The sequence below is a fragment of the Chlorocebus sabaeus genome, chromosome X (genome assembly GCF_047675955.1).
Source record: "Chlorocebus sabaeus isolate Y175 chromosome X, mChlSab1.0.hap1, whole genome shotgun sequence".
Lineage (NCBI taxonomy): Eukaryota > Metazoa > Chordata > Mammalia > Primates > Cercopithecidae > Chlorocebus > Chlorocebus sabaeus.
The window spans coordinates 45,468,232-45,483,072 of NC_132933.1; the positions used below are offsets into that span (position 1 = coordinate 45,468,232).

A 14,841-nucleotide genomic window follows, 5' to 3' on the forward strand; every position below is an offset into this window, starting at 1 on the left:
CAATTAAATGTAATACCTGACTCTAAACTATCAAGGACAATATTGGGTTCTTTATATGTCATAAAGAATATTATTTGGTCAAATGTCAAAACTTGGAATATAAATGGTGGTTTAGATAAAAGTATTGCATCAAGGTTAAATTTCTTCAAGTTGGTAACTATACTGTGGTTATGTAAGAGAATTTTCTTATTCTTAGGAAATATACACTGAAGAATTCAAAGGTGAAAGACCATGATGCATGCAGTTTGCTCTAAAATGGTTCCAAAAAAACAGGGAATGTTAGCAAATGCTAAAGGAAGTTGGACAAATATTAACAGTAGGTGAATTTGGGTAAGGCATATACGGGTGTTCTTTGTGCTAGTCTCGCAAGTTTTTTGTGATTTTGAAATCATTTCTAAATTTAAAAAGGTAAATATATGATCCTCTAGGTATTACTGAGATTTAGTAAGATGGGACTTATGACTGAATTATGTCAGTGGAAGTATACCTTTTGTTCAAAAGGAGAAAATTACAATATGGAAATCCCTGAACCTGAGTGTAAATGTGTGGTAGAGAGTATTTGCATGAGAATGAAAAGGAAGAAAAACAGAAGTTATATCTTTCTGGTAGTATGTTACAGTCTGCCTGGCTAGACAGAGTTTACGGCTAATGCTTTTGTAATGCAAAACACAAAATTCAAACAGAGGAAAGATAATACAGTAATCAGAAGACAAACACACTCACATATTTGTTGGAATTCTCATTCACCTCACAACATAATCTGAAACATTATTGGTTGTGATCATTTCAAATCTTAGAAGAGGTGGGAAGAAAGTTAAAAATCAAGAAATAAAGTTGAAAGAAAAGGTGAAGGGGGAATAATCCTCACCAACAAGAATAAAATTTCTGGATAAAGAAAATGTACAAAAACGTCTAAGGAAAGTAGTTCTCAGAATGGAGGTTCAGTCAACTGTGGCAGGCCAGACTGGCAGGTAGGATTGGGATCCTGAATCTTCAAAAATACTTATTCCTAGTAAAATAGTTTCCCATTGCCATCAAAATTTTGCTTCAGGCCTCTGCCCTTGTCCTTGTTCTAACAAACTTTTCTATCAATAACTAGAGGAAGAAATAGAAGGCACGCTGTGAGGGTAAGCAAGTATATTTGAAAGTAGAATCTGTATCCCAAAGGATTTTAGCATGCTGAAATGAAGTCGCAGAACTAACCAGATAAAATGTACTAGGGATAAATTCAAGGCTTTGTATTTTTGTTTTAGACATTCAATTGTATAAGAACAGGATTTGGAATACATAGAACATTCAGTTGATCATATGCTCAGTAAACAGTCAGTAGTCAAAGTGGCTGCTGAAAAAAAGGTAGAGGGCAAAGGGGCATCAGTTAATGTACAAGAGAAATAATCCAGCTATCCTCTGCAGTGGTCAGATCACTTTTGGAGTACTACATTCACTTCGTTGACAGAACATCTTATAAAGCACAGTGATAAACAGGAGTGTGTTCTTAAAAATGATACTAGGGTAGCAAAAGATCTGAAACTATGCCATATGAGGAGCAATTGAAAGAAAGGAAGATGCCTAGCCTGGAAAAGAGAAAATTTAGAAGGACATAGGAACTAACGAAAATTATTTGAGGAACTGTTATGTGAAAGATGGATTAGGTTTGTTAGTGAGGCACAAAAGGTCAGAACTAGGACTAACTGGTCGTTGTGGTTTACTTCAAGGAGCATTAAACTTGAAGTCTGACAGGCTCAAGCTGCAACCTTGACTCCAACATTTCGTAGCTCTGTGACTATGGGCAATCAATCAACTTGAGCCCCAGTTTCTTCATCTATAAAGTAGAGTTAATAACATTTCATAAGGTTAAGTAAGCACTCATAAGGACTAAATGAGATAATGTATGTGGGAGCATTTGTAAATGGCAAAGCATAATACACATGTAAATTATTATTGTCGTTATTATTTACTTAAAGGAAGAGTTAAGCCTCTTATAAGGAAGCACTGGCCATTATTTATAGCTGCACAACAATCAAATGGGTTGTTTTGTTAGAAGTGAGCTACCCACCACTGGAAATGTTCAAGCAGAGACAGGATGATTATCTACTGAGTGTCTGGCAGGAGGGAAGAAGATTAGACTAGATGACCTCTAAGGTCCATTCCAATTCTAAGATGCTATGATCCTATCACTGTTGAGAATTACCCTTTAAGCTTTTCTTTACAAAGGACTATATAACCTTGAAAACAGAGGTGACAACCTTTAGATCTTTGTCACTTCTCAGACTTCTTCTTAATTCCTGGGAGATGACTGCTTTCCCCATATCAGGAAAAAGAAGCACAGTTGTTGGCATTAAGACTTTCCAGAGAAGGAGAGACAAGTAAATCAGTGGGGCATTAGAGTTTGTGACTTCACAATCTGAAGAAACACCCAGGAACATAGCTATATGGGCCAAGTGGTTTAGGTTGGAGTTGCATGAGGCAAATGTTTTTTAGAGTTTGATCCCCAAATGTCCTCTCATCTCCCCACCCCACCTTGTTACAAAACAGAATTCTGCCCCAGATTTGTCACAAAACAGGAAAAGGAAGCCTAGTAGAAGGGGTTAGTTGGAAAAACTACTCTCATGCTGGCCTGTGAAGTCAAACACAAAAGCAGGAACAAAAAGGTAAAAGAAAATACTAATCTGCAGCTATGGAGATGCTATTTTAGGTTGGGAATCTGTTCCAGTCTTGAATCCAGCTTTAATTTTGCTTTTGTTTCCATTTCCACCCCGCGCCCCCACCAACTGCCCCCACACCCAGGGCATTGAGGGGAACTTTCAGCTCATCCCCTCTTGACTGGCATGAGTGAAGTTCCTACTCTGCTTTGTCTTGCTCCAATTCACCAGAAAGTGAAACCATAACATGTGAGCTAAACAACAGCTTTGTTAACCTTTTTCATTTTGTGGCCTACTGACATGTTTTCATATTTAGCATAATTCTTAGTGGAAAGGAAGAAGTAAAGGGAAGAGTGACAGAGGCAGGAGGCTTGTCACCATGTTAACTGACAGAGGTAGGTTTGGTAAAGGAAACGTCTTTGAACATAATGTATTTTACCATGATAATGAAGTAGAAGAAGAGTCAAGGAGAGAGATGTTCATACATACAGAACCAGCAATGATGGTGGCAAGGAACAAGTACCAACCAAGCTGTACTCTCCTTGGGAAAGTGGAGTGACATGGATTAATTGAGGAAAGGCTAAGGGTTCCATAAATGAATGAGAATGGCCCCAGTAACTGCCCAGCAAGGAAATATACAACTTGCTTGTTACCCATCGGTAAGGTCTTTGCAATGCTCTGGGGAGCTTACACTGTCTATGAAACACTATACTAAACAACCTAACATGTCTTACAAACACTTGCCTCGTGGCGCCCCGGCCAATCTTGAGCAGCTTACTGCTTCCTTACATTTCCTTATCTCTGGCCACAGGCCCCAACTACACCATGACTTACTGATGAAGTTAGCCTGGCCAGTGAATATGGTGTACTGAAGCTCATAGGAGCTGATGCTGAACTCATCATCCGAGATCCAGTGGACTGTAATGGTGTCATGGGAGGCAGTACAGAGTTCTTCTCGGATAGATGGTGGGTTTGGGGCTGTAAGGAAAGGTGGAAAAGAAAGTAAGGAAAGCATATTCTCTCTTCTGGAATTTTACAATTGTTACTCTTCCTGCCTAACCCAACATCTCTTGAAGAGAAGATTTTCTTAATAGAGAATCTTTAAATTGCATGAACCATGCAACCTGAAGCAAAATGCTGGGACCTCAAGCTCCCTAAAACCACTTTTCTACAACATAATATAAGCCTAAACTTTTCTACAACAAAAATACAAGCCTAAATTTTTGTGATGATTGTCCCAGCTGTCTAGTCTGCCTGCATAAACACTTATGTAGACATTAAAGTGATTATATGGTTTTCTTAACATATGGTCTTCAACTTAATTTTTTTATTTCAAAATGAGTATATATATATATTTAAATGGATTTTTGCTCTTGTTGCCCAGGCTGGAATGCAGTGGCACGATCTCGGCTCACTGCAACCTCCGCCTCCTGGGTTCAAGTGATTCTCCTGCATCAGCTTCCCAAGTAGCTGGGATTACAGGTGCCCACCACCATGCCTGGCTAATTTTTGTATTTTTAGTAGAGACAGGGTTTCGCCATGTTGGCCAGGCTGGTCTCGAACTCCTGACTTCAGGTGATCTACCCACCTCAGCCTCCCAAAGTGCTGGGATTACAGGCGTGAGCCACCGTGCCTGGCCCCATTACATATTTTTAGCTGTATAGTCAAGTGCAAAATGATGAGTTCCCTCATCTACAAAATAGGGGTGATAATTAACTTATAGATTTGTTGTAAGGATTAAAGATATAAAATTAATATACAGTGTCTAGAATAAAGTAGATGTTCAATAGGGGGCAGATATTTAATGTAGTAACAAAACAGCTGCAAAAATAGTTTGTGTATATTTTTTTCATGAAATGATCATTAAACAATCCTGAAAGTAGCCAGCATTTTCAACAGGCTGGTTGTGTCCCTCATTTTCTAAAATTGTCTGAGAGCCAGATATTTCTTACATTTTTCTTCCTGATCTACTAACTCCTAATTTTCCTTAAAACCATTTTGGTAGTACTTGTACCCACATAAGGCATTCTCTAACATTCCCTAATTGTCACCTGAGTTCTACTCTCATAACAAGCAACAATACATTACTGTTAGATTCATAAGGACAAATCTATCAGCAAATTTCTTGTGTTTTACTCTTAAGTATAGATGGTATACCCATTTTGATCCTAGAAATAGTTAACAAATCATAAATCATCTTTTTTCTGTTACATGAACTAAAATATATTCTGTCTGAAAAGATACATGCATCATTTTAAAGATTATAAAATATGTAAATTATAAATATTGTCTTTTTCAAATTATTTTTAAGTAAAAGCATACCAGAAGAAAAAAAATTAAATGGGAAGGAAAGCACAGTATTTTCACACCTGTTAAATAATCTAACCCCTCTAGCAGTTTCTTTTCTCTGGAAAAATCTAAAGCAAAGTTTTCAAAGGCATCATTAAAATTGATGTCTGGAATCAGAACTTGAGAAGATGCAGTTGCCATAGCGACCCTGAAAAAGAGAAAAGTACATCAATATACATCAAAATAGGTTGCAACCTTCACCCAGTTTTTGATTTCTGATTTAACAAGGTGAAAATAAATGACTTGTAAAGCTTGATTTATTTAGTGAAAATATCATATCTGTGCCTTTCCAATGGGAACCATTTAAATTTTAATCATCAGGAACCAATTAAGAGTTATACCATATTTATTCACATATGTTCACCCCTCAAACACACTCCCCCATCCAGTCTTAATTCTGAGAAGTAAATACAGAATTTTTTCCCCTCTGCATCATTTTCCATCTGGCAGGCAGCATCAAAACTAGACCTTTAAAGACTTGGTAAAAACAGTTCGAGATTTTTCTTTTTTGTTTATGCTAGTCAGCAAGTCAGCATGCTAGGTTAACACCTTCCCTAAATATATCATTTATGTGATTTTTTTTTTTTTTTGAGATGGAGTCTTGCTGTGTCACCCAGGTTGCAGTGCAGTGGCACCATCTCAGCTCACTGCAATCTCTGCCTCTCCGACCCCCTTCCAGATTCAAGCGATTCTCATATCTCAGCCTCCCTAGCTGGCGCCCACCACCACGTCCAGCTAATTTTTGTATTTTTAGTAGAGACAGGATTTTGCCATGTTGGCCAGGCTGGTCTCAAACTCCTGACCTCAAGTGATCCACCCGTTTTGGCCTCCCAAAGTGCTGGAATTACAGGCATGAGCCACTGCACCTGACCTATGTGATCTTTTATAGCATTTATATTTCACTTTATTATCCTCCGATTGTATAGTGCTATGATAGTGTTATCTTCCCAACTAATTCTAAGAGTCTCAAGAGCAGGGTTCATATTTTGTACCTCTTAATATCTTCCATGGACCTAACACAGCATTTGACACATAGTGAAAAAATAATTGTTGAATGAACAATTGAATGACTAACAACAAAATAACTGCTAACATTTATCGAGTGCTTAGTATATACAATGCTCTCTACATTCACTTTACACATATTATCTAATTTACTCTTTACCATAACCCTATGTAGTAGATGTCATTTCAATTTTGCAAATGAGAAAGTTGACACATTGAAATGCTAAGTAATTTGTCCAAGGTCACACAACCAGTAAGAGTCAGAAATGTAATTGAGCCCATGTCCATCTGATTCTAAATTCTATACCCTTCACCATTTAGAGTGTTCTTCAAAAAATTGAGGTATATTTTACATACTTCAGCACTTCTTAGCCATCACTACACATCAGGATTATCTGGAGGAGCTTTTGCCAAAATATACATGTTTTAGTCCTGTGCAAGATCTTCTAAATCAGAGCCAATGAAGATCCTTGAACATGTAAATGATGGTGAGGAAAGAAAAATTCATTTGGCAACAATATGTAAGTTAGAGGCGAGAGAAAAGGCATTGAATGTAGGAAGACCAGAGAGGAAACTTTTACGGTGAGCTAGTTGTAAGGGAATGAGAAACTGAAAAATACATATCCTCATGTACATATACCCTGCTGTATATCTACCAACAACATCTCTTATTGTTTCTGAAAATAGAGATGTTTCAGGGATAAGCTACAGGCAAAATGAAAGACTAGCTCAGTACAATCATAAGGTCTCACGTGAATAGCCAAGATTTGGTGAGCAAGGAGACAACTTCTTAGGATAACAGTTAATCTAGAAAATTAGCTCATGGAATTTCTTTCTGGCCTCTCCAATCTTCTTTATTTCTTCCATCCATCTATCCAATACTTATTAAGCACAACTAGTGTGCCAGGCACTGTACTGGGCACTGGAGATACACAAAGTGAACAAGTTTTGTTGTGGTTCTTGCCCTCAAGAGCTCACACATCATGAAGGAGAAAGACATTACATGGGCAATAGAAGTGCTGCTACAAAGGGAATAGAGCGTACACAGGAGTTATCTGAAGAGACTTGGGAGCTAAGGGAAATCTCCCCTGAGGAAGTCGATTTTAACTAATGACCTACCTAATGAGTAAGAGTTAACTAAGCAAAGACTATGTGGATGTGTGTGTGTTCTCTCTTGTTTGAAGCCTGGAGAATGAGACAAAATCATGCAGAACTTTGTAGGCCATGTTACAAACGTTGGATTTTATCCTAAGAATGATGGGAGTCACTAAGCATTTTAGGTGGGGAAGTAATATGCGGAAATTCATGTTTCAGGAATAGTACTATGGCTTCAGTGGAGGGATTGGAAAAGGTCAAAATTGGAAGCAAAGAGACCAGATTTTTAAGTGTCTTGGAATAAGCATACATGTAAACAAATAAAACAAAAAGGGTTAATTCACAAAGCATCAAAGAAAACAAAGTCAAAGCAAACAAATGGCAAATAAATATATTTAAAAAGTCCAACCATATGAGAAATCAAAGAAATGTAAATTAACATGAGATAAAGTTTAAATTACAAACAAATGACAGCATAGGAGCTTTTATGCCTATATTCAATAATGCCTACATATTTGTATTAGGATTGAAATTGATGCATATTTTGAAGGCCAAATTAGCATTAAATTTCAAAATAGCTTAAAATATAAATCTTTGACACCACAGTTCTATTTCATAAAAATTTTATTATGGAAATAATTGAGATGTATGCAAAGATACAACTACAAGGGCACTCAACACACCATATGTAGCCTAATTGTCTAACAGTGGAGACTGAGTTAAGTAATGTACTATATATCAAAAGATAAAATAACATGAGGCAATTGGAAATCAGATTTTATAATAAGATCCAATGATATAGAGAAAAGTTTGTGATATATTGTTTCAAATGTAGAGTATAATGCAGTATATATAGCATGATATCATGTTTGTGAAGTATATCTAAATAGAAATATTGGAATACTATATTCCTAAATGTTAACGGTGGATGAAAGGTTAAGAATGGGTTAAAAGTGACCAGGTGGGGTGTGTGTGTGTGTGTGTTTATGTGTGTGTGTGTGTGTGTGTGTATCCGACTGTGTTTTTTTTTTATTTAAGCAAAACACAAAGTAAGCTATATTGCTGCAGTCTCTTAAGGCCTTGGTCTCTATTACAAATAATATAAGGCATCATTTGTAAGGGGAAAGACATACCTCTCCCAGCTAAAATTTCATTTTAACTGAAGTCATGGTACCTTAACACAATACAGTGCATAAAGGTGGGGGAAAATTTCAGACCCTGTGGGAGACCAGTATTGAAGTTGGGAAGATGATTCTCAAGTCATATTACATAGATAGTCATCTATTCCACCTACACCTCAGGTTATACCTGAGCCTATGAAAATAAGATTCAGATAAAGAGTTGGGAATCATAACCATCTAAATGGTAATTGAAGCCCTAGGAACCAATGAGTTTGCAACAAGGAGAACGTGTAATGAGAGAAGAGAATAACCTAAGACAGAATCACAAAGAACAATAGCATTAAAGGAATAGACCAAGGAAACATTGCTCACAAAGGCAAAACAAAACAAAAACAGCTAGGTAGGAAGAAAACCAGGAGTGTTCATGGAAGCTAAGGGCAGAGAAATTTCAAGTAAAAATGATCAGGAGGACAAATGCTACTGAGAGATCAGGTAAGATGAAACAAAGGGGTGTCTATTATATTTAGCAACAAGGTATTCATTTGATGACCTTGAAAAGAATACTTTCAATGGTGTGGTAGTGGGACAAAACATTTCAGAGGGTTGGAGAGTAGAGATTATTAAATATAGTGGTTTGAATATATGTTTTATTTTTGCTTTCATGAAATCTCACTGAAATAACAGTCAAAGAATGAAATGTCATAAACCTACAAAGACAAAGAGAATGGAAAAGAGATGCCAACGAGTAAAAGATTGTCAACAAATGTTTGGAAGCTAGAAAGCGATGAATGTGTGGTAACCAACAACAGACCAGAGAAACCTAGATCAGGAAGCCAACAACATCAAGTTGATTTAGTGCCACAGAAAGTTGAAAGTTTTCATAAGGAACAACTAGATCCACAGATTCAGGCACACTAAACCAATAACTACCCTTTCTTCATTCTGGAAGGATATGTGAAGTTTACTTTCTGCTGAGCTTTGACATTATACTAAAAGCAGTCTTAAAACTCTCAGCTCCTTTTCCCTCCTTGGCTCCCAGAATGCTGGCATCCAGGCTTATACCTTCCACACCGCTGCCCCTCCAATCAAAAGCAGGAGATTGGAGGATTCCATCCAAGGGAATCTGACCCAAGAGAAAAGACCTACGGAACTGACACTTTGGAGTCCTCAATAAAAAGCCAGCATTCTGCCTTATAATCCTATAGCAAAGTTCACCAAGCCATAAATTATTCCCATCCACTCAGAGTTTCCAGTCATCTTTCAGTGCTTAAATTCAAACACACAACCAGTAGTTTGCCAGATATTTAGGAAAAGACAGCAATTTAAACTAACAGAGAAAAGGAACTGGGAGGAAATCCAGACAATGCAGGGTTTAGAAGCAAACTTTTAAAAATGATAATATTCTCAAGAAGAAAACCAAATAGTTTGTATCCACAAAGCAAAAACAGAATGCTAAAAAAGAAACAAGGATGAAGGATGAGCTCTTGTGAATAAAATTAGGAATGCTGAAATTAAAATTTCAATGGAAGGATTTAATGAAAAATTAAGGAAGTATCTTAGTAAAACAAGAAGACAAAGTCATGGAAAATGGAAAAGATAAAATAAGAGAAAAAAGTCTAGGATGTCCAACAGTTCACTAATTAAAGTCCCATAAACAAAGAAGAGAAATAATAAAGGGGAGGAAATTATTAGCAAATAATACAAGAACATTTCCAGAGCTAAAGGTCACCAGTCTTTAGATTAGAAAGATTCACTGAGTGCCCAGGAAAAATGAATGATAAAAAGTCCACAATGGGCCAGGCATGGTGGCTCACCCCTGTAATCTCAGCACTTTGGGAGGCCAAGGTGGGCAGATCACTGGAGATCAGGAGTTTGAGACCAGCTTGGCCAACATGGTGAAACCTCATCTCTACTAAAAATACCAAAATTAGCCAGGCATGGTAGTAGTAATACCAAAATTAGTAGTGGCCCAAGCCTGTAGTCCCAGCTACTAAAAATACCAAAATTAGCCGGGCACGATAGTAGTAATACTAAAATTAGTAGTGACCCGAGCCTGTAGTCCCAGCTACTAGGGAGGCTGAGGCAGGAGAATCACTTGAATCTGAGAGGCGGAGGTTGCAGTGAGCTAAGATCATGTCACTGCACTCCAGCCTGGGCAACAGAGCAAGAAGAAAGAAAGAAGGAAAGAAGGAAAGACAGAGAGAGAAAGAGAGAAAGAGGGAAAGAGGGAAAGAGGGAAAGAGGGAAAGAGGGAAAGAGGGAAAGGAAAGGAAAGGAAAGGAAAGGAAAGGAAAGGAAAGGAAAGGAAAGGAAAATCTATAACCGAGGCAAATCTTGGTGAAATTTCAGAAAAACTGGGTTAAAGATAAGATCTTTAAAGCTTCTAGATTGTAATGGCTATTATTAAAAAGAAGAAGGATAAGTGTTGGTGAGGATGTAGAGAAAAGGGATCCCTTATACACTGTTGGTGGGAATACAAATTACTACAGCCATTATGAAAAAAAGTATGGAGGTTCCTCAAAAAACTAAAAATAGAACTACTGTAGGATCCAGCAATCCCACTAGTCAGTATATATCCAAAGAAGTTGAAATCAATATGTCAAAGAAATATCTGCATTCCCATGTTCACTGAAGCATTATTCAGAATAGCCAAGATAAGGAATCTACCTAAGTTTCTATCAATGGATGAATGGATAAAGAAAATGTGGTATAGATACATAATGGAATACTGTTCAGCCACTAAAATCGGAGGAAATCCTGTTATCCTTGACAGCATAAATGAACCTGGAGGACATATGCTAAGTAAAATAAGCCAGGCACTGAAAGACATACCATATGATCTCGCACATAGGTGGAATCAGAAAAAATCAAACTCAGAAATAGAGAGTAGAATGGTGGTTACCAGAGGCTGGTAGGAGGAAGAGGGAATGGGGAGTTGTTGGTCAAAGGGTATAAAGTTTCAGTTAGACAGGAGGAATAAGTTTCTGAGATCTGTTGTGCAGCAGTGTGAATATAATCAATAATAATATATTGTATGTTTCAAAATAACTGAAAGAGTAAATCTCAATGGCTGACCACAAAAAATGGTAAGTGAGGCAAAGGATATGTTAATTGGCTTCAATTAGTCATTCCACATTGTATGCATATATCAAAACATCACATTGTACCCCATTAATGTATGCAACTGTGATTTGTCAATTAAAAGTAATATTAACTTTTGTTTAAGCTTCTGGGTTTTAAAATATAGGTTATATTCAAAAGATCTGGATTCAAAATGGCAGTGAACTTCTCAACACAATAATGGAAGCCAGAAGACAATGAAGTCATGCCTTCAAAATTTATTTCCAACCTACCAAGTGTGAAAATTAACTTGAAATATTTTAGGCAAAAAATTCTTGAAAATTTACTTCCCATGTACTCTTTCTTAAGAAACTATAGGAGAGTTTGTTTGAAAAACTTAAGGGAATCAAGTGCTACACGAAGGGGAAATCCAGGCAGAGCCCAATGAGTTCCCTAAAATTAAGGAGACATTGCTGAGAATCCAAGTGGACGAAGTTGGCTGGAATTCACAGGACATAGTACCAGAGAGGAAAAAGCTGCAAAGAGAATTCTAGAGACCTTCAGAATCTCCATCTAGTAGTCAACAGAATACTAATAAACAAATGCATGTGAGGAAACTACATAATGCTGGGGAAAGAGTCACCCAAAAAGATAGGAGGGAACAATCCCTGGTGCTCACATAGGTCTAGCAATAGTGTCTGTTCCTACCAGCTAAACTGGAAAATCTCATGACTCACAGGACACTGGATAGAGTACTCAGAAGGGTTTTGCCTCAGTAGTGGGGAAAAATTGTCTCTAGACTAAACATTGCTCTGATCTCACCTATCAAATCTGAAAACCAAGACTTGAAAAGATCAAGCTGTTTTCAAGTAACTTAACTGTGTCTCAGAATGAAGTTTAAGAATATTTATAGGAATACAAAAATATACAGCATCCCAAAAGAGAAAATTAACAAAGTCTGACATCCAGTAAAAAATTACCTGATAGGCAAAAGTCAAGAAAATACAATCCATAATAAGAAGAAAAGGTAACCAACTGAAACTGACCCAGATATGACACAGGTATTAGAATCAGTAAGCAAGGACATAAAAGCAGTTATTAGAACTGTATTCTATATGTTCAGAAAGCTAAAGGAAAGGCTAAATAACTTTTTTTGTTTTCAGAGACAAGACATTGTCCTGTTGCCCAGGCTGAAGTGCAGTGGCACCGTCATGGCTCACTGTACCCTTGAACTCCTGGGCTCAGAAGATCCTCTTGCTTCAGCCTCCCAAGTAGCTAGGACTACAGGCACATGTCACCAGATGCAGCTTTTTTTTTTTTTTTTTTTTTTTTTTTAAGATGAAATCTCACTATGTTGCCCAGGCTGGTCTCAAGTGATCTTCCCACCTCAGCCTCCCAGAGTGCTGCGATAAAAGGTGTGAGCCACCACACCCAGTCTGAATATCTTGAGATATGGAAGATATTTTTTAAAAGACCCAAATCAAACTAGAGATGAAATCTATAATATCTAAGATGAAAAACACACTGGAGGGGTTAACAGCAGATTAGGTATCACAGAAGAAAAGGCTAGTGAACTTGAAGATACATCAATGGAAGCTATCCAAAATGAAACACACTTGCATGTGTTTTCTCAATGGCAAAAAAAAAAAAAAAAAAAAGACTGCAAAACAAAAATAGAGCATCGGTGAGCTATAGGACAATTTCAGGCAGCCAAATATACATGTAATTGGAATCCCCAATAGAGAGGAAGGAAGTGGCATAAAAAATATTTGTAGAAGTAGTGGTAGAAAAAAAAGTCCAAATTTACAGAAGTTAACTGATAATGTCTAAAGTTGAAAAAAATTAAAACTACCATTGTAAGGATGTTACTTAGAAATGTAAGGTCATGCTGATAAAAACACCTGATAGAGTTGAAATTGCTTGGCTTTGTTGTAAAAGTGTAGACTGTGGCACTAGACTCCCTAAATTTGAATCTTGCCTCTGCCCCTTACTAGTTGGACAATTGTAAGCAAGTCATTTAACCTCTCTGAACATCGTTCTCTCATTTATAAAATGGAGATAAAAGTAGTATCTACCTCATAAAGTTTTTTTTTAAGACTGAGTTAATACTTGTTAAGGCTTAAAATAATGCCCAGTACAAAGTAAGAACTCTATTGATAATAATATTATCAGACAGCAGACATTGAGAATGAGGAGATTGCTATTTCTTGCAATATGACTTATAGTAATATTTTACTTTTTAACTATGCACAAGGTATTACTTGGATATAAATACATTTTAAATATTTCAGAAGGGTAAATTAGGGGTGAGGAAATGTAAAGTCTTTCAGGAAGTTTGCTGTACAGGGAACGAGAGGGACAGGTGATAATTGGAGGGGATATGAAGTAGAGGAAAGTCATGGCGTTTTTCTGTGTGGTTGGTTTTAGGTAGGAAAGACATGAGTGGGTTAAAAATGGATGTGAAGTCAACTACAGAGAGGAATAAATTGAAGCTATGGAAAAAAGAGGGTATTTGGCCAAAGCACAAATGAAGAGACATCTCTTCCATTTCAATCAGAAGGAAGGCAGAAGTAATGGCTGTGGACCTAAGTGTGTTCAGCAGCTTGATATGAGAAGTTGAATTCATTATTTCACACTTACTGTTCTTTGTAAAATAAGAGCGCATTTACCGAGCATAAGCAGAAAAGTGGCAGAGTTGGAATTTTGAAGTAAGTACAAAAGATTTGAGATAGCCATTATGATGACAAGTTAAAAAGAAAGCTGACCAAAGCAGTGCAGAAGGATTTCAGGTTAGCACTGAAGGCCCAGGTGAGGTTTAGAAGCTATAAATTTGTGATGCAGTAGTACCGACCTCTTTGGTTATGTGATTTTCTCCAGTAGCATGCTGCAACTCAAATATAGGAATGGGAAAAGTGGGACTGATTCAGGGTTGGGATTTGATCAGGTTGGTATGTTAAAAGGACAATGGGGCAAGGGGATTGAGAATATTGAAAAGAGAGTATCTGAAGTGAGAAATCACAGATCCTAAATAGGCTAAAGACAGGAAATAACTGGTGGGTAGGAAGAAAGTATAGGAGTCAGGCCTTAGCAGTCTCAATGAAGTTGAAGTATATATGTATTTGAAGAAAAAAAGAATTTTTGGCCGGGGCGGTGGCTCACGCCTATAATTCCAACACTTTGGGAGGCTGAAGCAGGCATATTACTTGAGGCCAGGAATTCGAGATCAGCCTGGCCAACATGGCGAAACCCCATCTCTACTAAAAATACAAAAATTAGCCAGGCAGGGTGGTGCATGCCTATAATCCCAGCTACTTGGGAGGCTAAGTCAGGAGAATCGGTTGAACCTGGGAGGCGGAGGTTGCAGTGAGCCAAGATTGCACCACTCTACTCCAGCCTGGGCAATAGAGTGAGACTCTGTCTCAAACAAAATGAAACAAAAATAAGAAAAAAGTTTTTAAGTAGAGGTTATAGTTAAAAAATGGGGTGTTTTAAGTTATGATTTCAGTGCAATTCTAAGTGATGGTGAGGTTCAGCATGTGGTCCATGAAAATGGGTGGATGAGATGGAGT

The 14,841-nt window shown here is 37.3% G+C and overlaps 1 protein-coding gene across 3 annotated transcripts in view; it reads right to left on the minus strand.

The window, feature by feature from the left end:
• MID2 (midline 2) overlaps window positions 1–14,841 on the minus strand; it is a 100,094-nt gene that overhangs the window by 10,576 nt on the left and 74,677 nt on the right. For 2 of the 3 annotated variants that reach the window (XM_007992516.3, XM_007992513.3), the window contains exons 6-7: window positions 5,012–5,139; window positions 3,387–3,620 (exon numbers count right to left, since the gene is read on the minus strand). In XM_007992516.3, the coding sequence (XP_007990707.1) occupies window positions 3,387–3,620; window positions 5,012–5,139 (362 nt within the window). The remainder of the gene's footprint in view (window positions 1–3,386; window positions 3,621–5,011; window positions 5,140–14,841) is intronic. The other variant, XM_007992515.3, reaches the window with a different exon arrangement.